We start from the raw sequence: 12125 nt of genomic DNA on the forward strand, positions 1-12125 counted from the left end.
CCTGAGCCGTCCTGGTCCTCGGACAGGGTGCTCTCCTATCTTTCCTCTCCTCGGTTTGTGGTGGCCCCTTCGGTTCCAGATTGTTTTTCCAAGGCTTTGTTTTTGTTGGCATTGGCCTCTGGGGGCCGGGTAGGGGAGCTTCATGCTCTCTTCCGGCGCAGGGGTTTCTGCTCTTTTGGTCCTGGGGGTAGGTTTGTCAGTTTCCAGCCTTCTCCATCTTTTCTGGTGAAGAACGAGACAGCTTCTTTCCGGTGGGGTCCGTGGGTCATTGATGCTTGGTTGGTTCGGCCGGGGGTGCATCATGTGTTGTGTCTGGTTGCAGCACTTCCCCGTTACCTGCGCGCTTCAACCAGGGTGGCTAGGGATGCGCTTTGGGTTGATCCGGTTTCCCTCGTTCCCTGTTCCAGGGCTCGGGTCTCCCAGGTTGTCCCTAGGGTTATTTAGTCTAACCAGCCTGCGGTCTATCCTCGCGCCCATGATGTTCGGAAGTTTGCAGCTTTGGCTGCCGTATTTGGTAATATGTCTTGGGCACATATTCGGGCATGTGGATTTTGGAAGTCTAGCAGGGTCCTGGCTGCCCGTTATTTGGTGAACGTCGGCGATCTTGTGTTGCTTTGGGTCGCAGGTTGCAGCTAGTTGTCTCGACTTCGCGTTGAGGAGTTTGTGGCCGCCGCCTCCCGGGTAAGTCCCTATTTTCCTTCTCTTTGGGTATATAGCTCCAAGGAGCCGTAGGGGCTCCCCACAGAAAACCAGCGTTGAATGTAATGAAACGCCATTTTCTGGGTGAGCCCCGGAGGCTCCCTGGCTACCCTCCCTCCCATCCAGTCGGCGGGATTTTTCACGTTGGTTGAAGCCTAGTTTTCGAACTGAAGGTAGCCGGCATGGTAAGGTCTGGGCCCCCCCCCCTTTCCCTTCTGGGGAGGGGAGAGCTGCGCGCACGACTGGCGCGGCAGTAAATTGATTGTTTGATTGTTTCCTTGGGATTGTAGGGAGTCTTCTACCTCTCTGTTCAGTTTTTGTTGTAGTTTCTTACCATGTGGGGTTTGTTTTGTTACGCCTACCTTTCTGGGTGCTTAACCCTGGTCGATGGCAGATAAGGAAAACCCCCAACCATATGGGGTTTTCCAGGGTTATTGCTCCCTGAAACCTCTCTGAAGGGGCCAGGTTCTGGCGCTGGTCCCTGGTAGGTCTGAACTCCATAGCTAATGTCCCGGTCTAACATAACATACATTAGCCCGATAAGCTCCAGGGTGCCTCCGGGGCTCACCCAGAAAATGGCGTTTCATTACATTCAACGCTGGGTTTTTTAGTGATATTTGGGATCAGGGAGCAGCTGTATTGTATGATCCGTTATCCTTATTGCAACGGGCTAGGTTGGTTGCCCGGTTGAAGGCCCTGGAGCTGCCCCGCTTGGGATTTAGGGACTCAGTTTGTGGGTATTGGTCGTTTCGGCCTTGAGTCAGTCCGTGCCTCCTCTTTCTGTCCAGGTTGGTGTGGTTTTCCCTGGTCCTCCTACCCTGCTTCTGGCTCCTGAACATCTGAAGGTTTCGGTGTTGGGGCTGGGTTTAGCTTGGGGTGAGCCTCGGTTAGCTTCGAGGGCTGCCACTTCTGATGCAGGCGCGGAGATCGTTGGGCCTCCCTTTTCAGCCGAGGGTTCTGAATCGATCCAGCAGACTTCCTTATTTGAACCTTTTTCCTAGGGCCCCTGTCTTTTCTTCTGGGGCGGTGGACGTGGATGAGAGGTCTGCCCCAGGGACTTTGTTGAAGGTTTCCGGGGCTCAGGGGGAGTTCGCTTGGAGCTCTTCAATTCCTTTTGACCGTGCTTGGGCCCTTGTGCTCTCTGCCCAGGGGCGTCTTCTGCAGGGGTGGGGGTTTTTGTACCCTCCTTCCCTTTATGAGTGTGTTGGGTGTGGATCTCCCTTGGGCTTGTTTCGGGGGGGGGGGGCTTTGGCTTACTAGGCTTCGTCCATTCGGAGGTTTTCTTCCTCTCTGATTTCTCCCTTTGAAGGTTCGGGTGGTTTTCAGTGCATATCTTCTGCGGGACCCAGCATACACCTCAGTGCTCGATCTGGCTTCTCAGTGTGGCTCCTCTTCCCTTCTTGGGGCTATTCTGTGGTTCTGAAGTTTTCCTGGCTGGCAGACTGTTCCTTCTTCTCTCTTCGGGCTTGGTATGACTTTTATCATAATTGCACACTTGAGTTGCTGGAGGTTTCCATGGTGTGGGTGGTGTTCTTGGGGTGGGGGGGCTGTCTGGAATTTCTCAGTGAGTGTCACTTTGCCCGTATGCTTCATAGTGATGTTAGTCTCGTACAACTGCATGCTTAAGTTCCCACTCTTTTGGCTGCTTTGGCAGCAGATGCCCTTGAACTTGTAGTCATTTGGCCTCTGTCTTGCATTTCTTAAGTCTTCTGGAACTGTCTTCAGATTTGTTTTTGAGGATGTGGGAGTACAGGGTGGAAGTCTTCAGATTTGTTTTTGAGGATGTGGGAGTACAGGGTGGAAGGTCCTCGGCTGGGGGTCTTGGTCTTAGCTGCTTCTGTGACGTCTGCCTTGCTGCTGCTGTTTGCATCACTCCTCTCGGAGGTGGTTTTCTATATTTTTCACCTCTTGTGATGTGTTGGTTCTGCGGGTGGGGGGGGGGGGGGGGGGGGGCTCCCGGCCCTCCCCTCCCCTCCCCTCCCCTCCCCTCCTCTCCTCTCCCAGAATGGTTGTGCCCAGGCTTGTTTGGTGGGGGTGGGCCTCTGGTGCAGGTTTATGAGTCGGTGAGCTTCCGATGCTTGCGTCGTTTGATCGCCGCTGTGTTTGCTCTGTACGAAGGTCAGCATCTCATTCTAGTCACATCGATTCTGTCGCAGGTCGCCCTGTTGTCAGGACGATGCCACTCTCGCAATCGCAGGATCGGTGTCCCTGTGCCAGTTGTTGCATCACCAGCTTCCTCTTCTGGTTTTCGGGGTTTGGTCAAAACCTTCCTCCTCCATCTCTCGATGTGTTCTCGGACACCTCATTTGTCAGCTAGGGCTTTGTGGCTAGTGCTCACCAGTCCAGCCTGGGGCATTAGAGGCTGTCCTTGTGTCGGATTCCCAGCACTGTGCGGGAGTTGCAGCTGTGTGGCTGGCGCTGCAGAGAATTTGGCTTCTTCAGGGCTCAGTGATCTGGCTCCATTTGGACTGCTCCCTTGTGATTCCTTCTCTCCACTGGGAAGAAAGGGGTCACATCAGTCCGTGACCCTTTGGGGCTGGTTGCTTTGGGTGGCTTCTGCTGAGTTCTTGGGGTTTAGCTCTCCACGCTGTTCACATTCAGGGGTGTGTCTGACGTCCAGATGGCTGACCTATCGAGCTTCCTTCCTCTCCCATGGAGTGGAAGGTAGTTGCCATTTTCCTTCTTTGGTTCTGCTGCATGTACAGCGTTCCAGAAGTGGACCTTTTCACATCAGCATGGCCTCGGCATCTCCCATTGTTCGTGGCACCGTTCCCCGACAGTGTGGCTCGTGGTGGATGCTTTTTGGAAGGACTGGTCACAGTGAAGGTTCTTGTATCTCTTTCCCCCAGTGCTGCTGTTGCTCTGAGTTCTTCGAGGAAGGGTCCTTCTGGCCCAATGGTGGCTGGCCCAGCCTTAGTTTCAGGCACTGCTTGCTCAGTATCCAAATCCGGGCGTTTGTCCATGGTTTTGCCTCTTTCAGGTGGATGGGCCGGTGAGGTGCCTCGCTGGTTCAACTTCCTCCTCCGTGTTACGTGTTTGGTATTCTTGACATGTGTGTATCACCATTTGGGTAGTAATCAGGTGGCTTCTTTCATGGTATCCCACCTGCAGTTTTTGTCTCTGCGACAGTATGCAGTCTCATGACGGTTTTTCTACCTTTTTCTTTCGTCGGGTTTCATCGTTGTCAAACTAGGTTGTTTTGTCCTCTCTCTATTGGCTTTTCCTGGAATTGCATCTCATGCGCATACTGTCACTTCGTGCTGTGCGGTGTTGGAGGAGCCGCTGTAGCTTGCATTCGGGGTGGATGTCTCTTCTGCTTGCTTTCACATGCATTTTCACTTGCAGCCTGCTCTTTGGGCGCCTGAGCCTTCTTGGTCTTTGGACCGGGATCTTTCCTTTCTTTTTCACCTTGGTTTGTAGTGGTCCCTTTGGTTCATGCTTGTTTTGGTAGGTCATTTTGCTAGTTTGCTGCCAGCTCCTCCTTTTTCTGACCAAGAATGTGGTGGCAGGCTTCTGGGGGGATCCGTTGGTTGTGGCTGCTTTGTTGGTTTGGGGGGGGTGTATCATGTGGCATGTCCAATGTCGATGTGGTTTACACCTGCTTCCTGCAGGTCACCAGTTCTGTCGGTGGCTGCACTCTGGGTTGCTCAGGTTTCCATGGTTTTCACTTCCAGGGCTCATGTATCTCAGATTATCTGCAGTGTCTTTACATGTAGCCGGCCTGCTGTCTACCCTCATGTCCATGATGTTCGAAAGTGTGCCGCTCTTTCGACTGTTTTTGGACAGTTTTTGGGGTCGGGGGTTTTGGGAATCAGTCATGGTTCTGTCCACCGGTTCTCTCGTGATCGTCCCGGGCAATCCGCTGCTTTGTGCTACTTTGGGGCTTTGGTAGCGGCTGGCTGTCTTTGTTGGGTTGAGCTCTGTGGGGCTGCCACCTCCCGGGTTCTTCCCTGTTTTCCTTCTCTGTGGGTAGTTAGCTTCAGGGAGCCGACGGGGCTCCCCACAGAAAACCAGCGTTGAATGTAATGAAACGCCAGATTCTCGGTGAGCCCCAGAGGCTCAATGACACCCTTCCTCCCTTTGGTCGGCGGCTTTCATCATTCAAGAACTGGAGTGGTGGGCTGCCGGCTCACTAGGACCGGCTGCCCCTTCCCCCTCGGGGTGAGGGGGTAGCACTAATAAGCGGGGGGCTGGTTGGATGACGCATTGCGTGTTTGTTTTCTTTCTGGGGGAGTTTTTTTGCTCTTTTGAGGACGTAGCTCACAATTTTCAACCAGTCATTGGTCTGTATTTATTCACCTACCTTTCTCTGTGCCTTTCCTGGTAGTTGGTAAAATATGACAAACAGTACTTTAAATGTAAAGTGCTCATAAGCCATTGCTTTCAGTGCCTCTCTGAGGGAACCAGGTTCTAGCTATGGTTCCTGGTAGGCAGCAATAACTCTGCGACTGATGACCCCAACTATAGTAGCGCTATATCAGTAGGATAGCCTCAGGGAGCTGACAGGGCTCATCCAGAATCTTGCGTTTCATTACATTCAACGTGGTTTTTTTTTCAGGTTGTGCTGTTATTGATTTGAATGGAGATGGAATCCTTGAGTTGATTTTATCTTACGGAAATACACCAGGACATCCATTGAGCATCTTCACCTTGCTACCAGATGAGGTCACAACACAAATTATATTACAGTCAAACCTATGTACAAAATATATCAATGAACAATATGGTGCCAGGATGTATTTATATAAATATTGCCTTTTCCTTCTATAACATCTCAAATGTTGTATGTGGCAACACCCCTATGTGTCCCTTTTAATACATATTGTATAGAAACACACATTATACTATTTTCTCAAATTTTCAAAATTTGATTTTCTACCTTACCTTTAACCCTCAAACCACTAGGGGTCAAAATGGCTTTAACCCTTCAATTGCGCATCGCATCATGTGATGCTTTGGAGTGCTACGCAAGATTTAAACGGCCCGCGGATACACGGGGTTCACCACACCTTCATCAGGGCTCTTGTAAACAGACGCCATTTTTTAAAAAAATCGTGGGCCAAACTCCCGGGTGTTAGGGGCCCTCAGTATTGAGTCAGCTACCAAGCCTGACGCACGCAGCATGAACTCACAGCACTGCTGTTCAGCTTGTGACCACAGCATCACCTAAAAATGTCATAATATACTTGTTTATGCTATTATGTAGCGATGATATTATTACAGAAGACCCCTGACTGTGATAAAACTGACCAGGGTTCTGATAATAGCAGGATTGTGGTGATATTTGGCACTGTGCGCCATGGAGGGAGGAGTAATGCTGTGGGAGGGAGGATGGTGGCGTTGTCTTTTGAGTGTGTGTGGCCACCTTTTATTGACTGCACTCACCATACCAGCTTAGTGGTTCGCTATGGTGAACACAAATGTAGATACTTATATATAACGTTTGTATAGTGTGAGATAACAGCGAGAGTAGGAGGTTGGGAGCCGCCATTTTGGTGAGGGAGGAGCGTCGTCTGCAGGACTTATCATGTTGTTTACTGATGACCACGATGGTCTTTGGGCACCATACCAGTTTACTTGTACAAGTATGGTGAATAAAACAGGTAGATATTTATATATAATGTGTGTATATAGCGTAATAACACCACAAACAGTATTGTTGTAGGAGAAATATTAGTGCGTCTGGCCTTGAGGGCGGCCGCCACCAGCTGACTGTGTGAGTAGCTACGTCTTTGTGCATTTACTCACCATACAAGCTTAGATGTACAGTTATGGTGAACAAAACATGTAAATACTTATATATAACGTCTGTATATAAAGGCAAAAACAGTATGGTGGGTGGAGAATGGTGGCAAGTCAGGTGAGGTGAGGTGAGGGAGGGAGTGGCAGCCAGTCACTGCCTGCCACTGCCACTCAGTATACCAACTTAGTGGTTCGTCATGGTGAACAAAACATGCAGATACTTATATAAAACCTGTGTATATAGTGTAATAACCGACAAAGTATTTGTTCACTGTTTGATGAACTTAATTGAATCAACAATATACACACCATATTTTTGAGTACAGCGATGATTCACTCATTTTATTATATAAATATATCACACTACACACTATTGAATAATATTACAGCAAAAAAACTACGAAAAATCAATCAGAGACATTGAAATAATTAGGTAATTATCTCTTTGTGGAAACTCTGGCCTGACAGCTGGCGATCAACAGACCGCCTGGGACGCACGCTCAGTCAGCGCCTGATTTTTGCCAGAATTCCCCGCCCAATAGTGGGCAATATATGCCACTTACGATTTTTTTATTATTTTTCCCGTGATCAGTGAACACAAATTAACAGGTTAGGAAGAAAAAATATTTTTTTTTTTTTTTTTTTTTTGGTATGCGCCTGTGGGTGTCAAATGGTATATAGCTATGCGCCATTTAAGGGTTAACACCCACAAGTGGAAAAAAAAAAAAAAAAAAAAAAAAAAAAAAAAAAAAAAAAAAAAAAAAATTCTTTCGTCTTATAAAAGTGTTCATTTCTGGGGGGAGCCCCTACGGCTTCCCGGAGCTATCCATGGCTGATATGGATACCCTAACTATTTTGCATCAGTCGATGTGGGTGGAGTTCTAGGCCTACCGGGGACCACGAGACCCCCTTATATTAGGTTCGTTTGTTTGGTGGCACCCCCTGCTTCGCCCACACGAGTGGACACGTCCCGTGGGTTCAGCTTTAGCAGTTTGCTTGGTAGTTTGGGGCGCCAGTTAGCAGTGCCCTGCCTGGGATAACCCTTAGCAGACCCAGTCTAGGGGCCCTGGGAAACCCCCCGGGGGGCTCTCGGGTCCGATAGTGGAGACCCTTGCGTCCCCTCTCGCTTTGTGCGAGTTGAGGGTTGCTCTGTCCCTTTGTCTCAGGGTGACTCTCCTTGTTTTGCCTCCGTCATGCTGCCTGTTGGGTCGGTGACACATTCTACCCAGAGTCCTGCGAGCTTTGTTGCTTGTTCGTGACTCCTTTCATCCAGTCTGCTGATGAATTCCCATGGGTGCAGGCAGCTCGCGCGTTGCAGGGTAGGATGTTGCAACGCGCTCAGGTTTGTCGCTTCCCCGGACGCCCCGATGCTGCCCCACTTGTGTAGGGACCCAGACTTGGGGGTTTTGGTCGCTTCGGCCTTGGTTCTTCCACGCCCCGCTTGTTTTTCCCCCTCCTGCTTCCGATCCCTACGCATCTGCAGGCTTCGGAGTCGGGGCGGGGTTAGAGGTTCTGAGACTTGGGCAGTTTCGGGGGTTGCCCTGTCCGGGGTAGCTGCGGAGGCATTCGAGTCTGTTCCTCCGGCCGATGCTCCGGGGTCTGACCAGTGGGCCCCTTCTCTTCCAGCTCTGTCGGCTTTTTCTTGTGGGGCCGGGGCTTTGGAGGTCGACTCGGCCCCAGGGCCTGGTGTAGTGGCTCCTGGGGTTGGGGAGGAGCGGCCTTGGGGGCCTTGGGCTCCATTGCGCCCTGCCTGGATTTCCGTCCTTCTGAGCGGGGCTTACTGCTGCGAGGAGTGGGGTTTTCTTTCCCCCCTCTGCGTATGATTTGGGCTTGGGTTCTGCTCCTCCTCGGGTTCGGTTCCGTGTCCCTGTGGTTTCTTCGGTTCCGTCTTCCGGAGGTTTTCGGCTGACCGCATCTCTTCGCCTGCGGTGCAGTTGGCCTTTGCGGCTTACCTCCTGCGTGTCCCTGAGTTTGCCTCCATACTGGTTCCTTCTGTTCTGGACAGTTTGAGCTCCTTGTAGCCGTTTGGGCTCCTTGTAGCCGTTTGGGCTCCTTGTAGCCGTTTGGGCTCCTTGTAGCCGTTTGGGCTCCTTGTAGCCGTTTGGGCTCCTTGTAACCGTTTGGGCTCCTTTGTAGCCGTTTGCGCTCCTTGTAGTCGTTTTGGGCTCCTTGTAGCCGTTTGGGCTCCTTGTAGCCGTTTGGGCTCCTTGTAGCAGTTTGGGCTCCTTGTAGCAGTTTGGGCTCCTTGTAGCAGTTTGGGCTATTGTCGCCGGTTGGGCTACTTCTCTCCTTCTTGGGCTACTTCTCGCCTTGTTGGGCTACTTTTCGCGCTTGTTGGGCTACTTCTCGCCTTGTTGGGCTACTTCTCGCCTTGTTGGGCTACTTCTCGCCTTGTTGGGCTACTTCTCGCCTTGTTGGGCTACTTCTCGCCTTGTTGGGCTACTTCTCGCCTTGTTGGGCTACTTCTCGCCTTGTTGGGCTACTTCTCGCCTTGTTGGGCTACTTCTCGCCTTGTTGGGCTACTTCTCGCCTTGTTGGGCTACTTTTCTTTTGCGTCCTGCGCATGCGCCGTGGGAGTTTGTTTTGGTTCCGGGCGGTGTGCACACGTGTTCTGTATCCATTTTCTCTGGGGGGGGGGGCTTCGCCTCTCGCTCTTTTCTTAATCCAATCCGTGCCCCGTTGCTTTGGGAGTGTTCTGGAGTGCCTATGTTCTGCAGGTGAGTTGGTGCGGTTTGGCGTCTTCTTCGTCCTGACGCTGTTTTTGTTTTTGGACATAGGAATGGGTGTACATACGTACTTGAGAACTTGGACCGTATCACCCGAGGTGCCTACTGTAGGGCTCTTAGCCCATACTGGGCAGCTCTTTGTTCTCTCCACCTGATTCCTTCCTCGGTTCACGGGAGTCTGCGGGTGACCTCTTGGCCCTTCCGAGGCGGCTCCTGCCTGTACTCCTCCTGCCCCTCTCCTATGATTGTCTAACCTTGCTTGAGTTTGGGGCCCCGCCTCCACCTTGTTCCGCAGTGTAGTTACAGGATGAGAGCTACGCTCGTGGTGTCCCGTCTTCCCAGCACTCTTTGTCATATAACGCTTTTAAACTACTGACGGTCTTGGCCTCCACCACCTTCTCCCCTAACTTGTTCCAACCGTCTACCACTGTTTGCGAAAGTGAATTTTCTTATATTTCTTCGGCAACTGGGTTTAGCTAGTTTATATCTATGACCTCTTGTTCTTAAAGTTCCAGGTCTCAGGAAATCTTCCCTATCGATTTTATCAATTCCTGTTACTATTTTGTATGTAGTGATCATATCATGTCTTTTTCTTCTTTTTTCTATTTTTGGCATGTTTAATGCCTCTAACCTCTCCTCGTAGCTCTTGCCCTTCAGTTCTGGGAGCCACTTAGTAGCATGTCTTTGATCCTTTTCCAGTTTGTTGATGTGCTTCTTAACCCTTAAACCGCGCAAATCATGTATATATGATATCAGTGACAAAACCGAAACCGCGCACATCATATATATATATGATTTCGTGTCTAGCGCTATAATTTAAGCGCCTCTCCTGGGATAGGGGCAGCTATAGTACAGCCACGACCAATAGTTGCCAGATGCCACCTAGAAAAAAAATCCAGGCCAACATCCTTGGGTGTTAGAGCGTCAGGACTGAGCAAGCCACCAAGGCTGGTGCACGCAGCATGAGCTCACAACACCGCTGTTCAGCTTGTGACCACAGCATCGCCTACAAATGCCATAATATATATGATACTGCTATTATTTAGCAGTGATAGTATTACTGAAGCCCCCTGACTGTGATAAAACTGACCAGGATTCTGATAATAGCAGGATTGTGGTGATATTTAGCGCTGTGCTCCATGGAGCGAGGAGTAAGGCTGTGGAGGGAGGGTTGTGGCGTCGTCTTCTGACTGTGTGTGGCCACCATTTATTGACTGCACTCACCATAACAGCTTAGTGGTTCGCTATGGTGAACACAAATGTAGATACTTGTATATAACGTGTGTATAATGTGAGATAACAGCGAGAGGAGTAGGTTGGGAGCCGCTATTTTGGTGAGGGAGGAGCGTCGTCTGCACGACTTGGCATATTTTGTTTACTGATGGCCACTATGGTCTTTGGGCACCATACCAGCTTATTTGTACAGGTATGGTGAATAAAACAGGTAGATACTTATATATAATGTGTGTATATAGCGTAATAATACCACAAACAATATTGTTGGAGGAGAAATATTAGTGCGTTTGGCCTTGAGGGCGGCAGCCACCAGCTGACTGTGTGAGTAGCTACGTCTTTGTGCCTTTACTCACCATACAAGCTTAGATGTACAGTTACGGTGAACAAAACATGTAAATACGTATATATAACGTCTGTGTATAGTGAATAAATGCAAAAACAGTATTGTGGGAGGAGATTGAGGGCGAGTGAGGTGATGTTGAGGGAGGGAGTGGCAATGAGTGGCTCGAAGGTGCGTGGCAGTCACTCCTCGTTGCTTTTTGACTCACAAGACCAACTTAGTAGTTCGTTATGGTGAACAAAACATGCAGATACTTATATATAACCTGTGTATATAGTGTAACAACAGCAAAACTATTTGTTTATTATTTTATGAACATAATAATTGAATCACTAATATGCACACCATAATTTTGAGTACAGCGATGGTTCACACATTTTATTATATAAATATACCCCAATTCACTGTATGGAATAATATTACTGCAAAAAACTAAGAAAAAATCAATCAGAGACATTGAAATAATTAGGTAATAATATATTTGTGGCAACTGCCGTCTGACAGCTTGGGCGGAGTAGACCTCGTCTGGCGAAGGCTCTGCCAACGCCCTTTTTCTGTGGCGAGCCCCGGGGGCTCCCTGGAGCTTATCGGGCTAATGTATGTTATATTAGACCGGGACATTAGCTAAAGAGTACAGACAAGCAAACAAGCAAACATCACACTTTACTGCCGCGCTGATCGTCCGCGCAGCCCTCTCCGCCCCGGGAGGGGGAGGGGGGGAGCCCCGGACCTACCGCGCCGGCTGCCAAGCTTCAGTTCATTCGCTAATGTCAACCGGGATTGACGCTTCTCTGGCCTCAGTTTCCTAGGCGGTGTTTGCCTTGTGTGGCGTTCACTGCCGTGTGTTGTGTTGTGCGGTGGCCAGGAGTACTTCATCAGTGCCGGGGCTGCATGTGCTTAGTGGCTGACTTCCCTAAGCGCCCTGTGAGTACTGCCCTTGCGTAACAGGGTTATCTTCCCTGGGGCGTTCGGGAACCATTCCCGTAGAGGTTCTTGCTGCTCGGCATTTGCCTCGCCCTTGGGGCCAGCTGGGGCTTGGGGCCCTTGTTTGGCCCTGGGTAGGGATTGGTATTGTGCTGGTTAGGGCATCAAGGTGTTGCGCAGCCTGCCACCTAAGCGGCGGCCGGTTTCTGTTGCCTCTGGAGACGGTGTACTTTTGTGGGGTTTTTCTTTTGTTTTTCATTTTCTTGCCTGATGGGGGTCTGCCTAAGGTGGTTATAGTTCCACTGGTAGTGTTTGGCGGCCCTCTGCTAGGCCCCCGTGCTTGTACACGTCTCAGGGGTTTTCGGTGCTATAATCTACCCTCTTGTTATGTTTGGGTTTCTTAACCGGTTAGCAACACCTTGCCCGGGCTTCCCGTAGTTGTTACCCTACGGGCCCTG

At 50.3% G+C, this 12125-nt stretch overlaps 1 protein-coding gene across 5 annotated transcripts in view; it reads left to right on the forward strand.

The window, feature by feature from the left end:
* Positions 1–12125, forward strand: part of LOC123757091 (cartilage acidic protein 1) — a 293121-nt gene that overhangs the window by 245054 nt on the left and 35942 nt on the right. For 4 of the 5 annotated variants that reach the window (XM_069323801.1, XM_069323802.1, XM_069323799.1 and 1 more), the window contains exon 11: positions 5258–5364. The exons of the other annotated variant lie outside the window; for it this stretch is intronic. In XM_069323801.1, the coding sequence (XP_069179902.1) occupies positions 5258–5364 (107 nt within the window). The remainder of the gene's footprint in view (positions 1–5257; positions 5365–12125) is intronic. 5 annotated transcript variants of the gene reach the window in all.

The sequence above is a fragment of the Procambarus clarkii genome, chromosome 13 (genome assembly GCF_040958095.1).
Source record: "Procambarus clarkii isolate CNS0578487 chromosome 13, FALCON_Pclarkii_2.0, whole genome shotgun sequence".
NCBI lineage: Eukaryota > Metazoa > Arthropoda > Malacostraca > Decapoda > Cambaridae > Procambarus > Procambarus clarkii.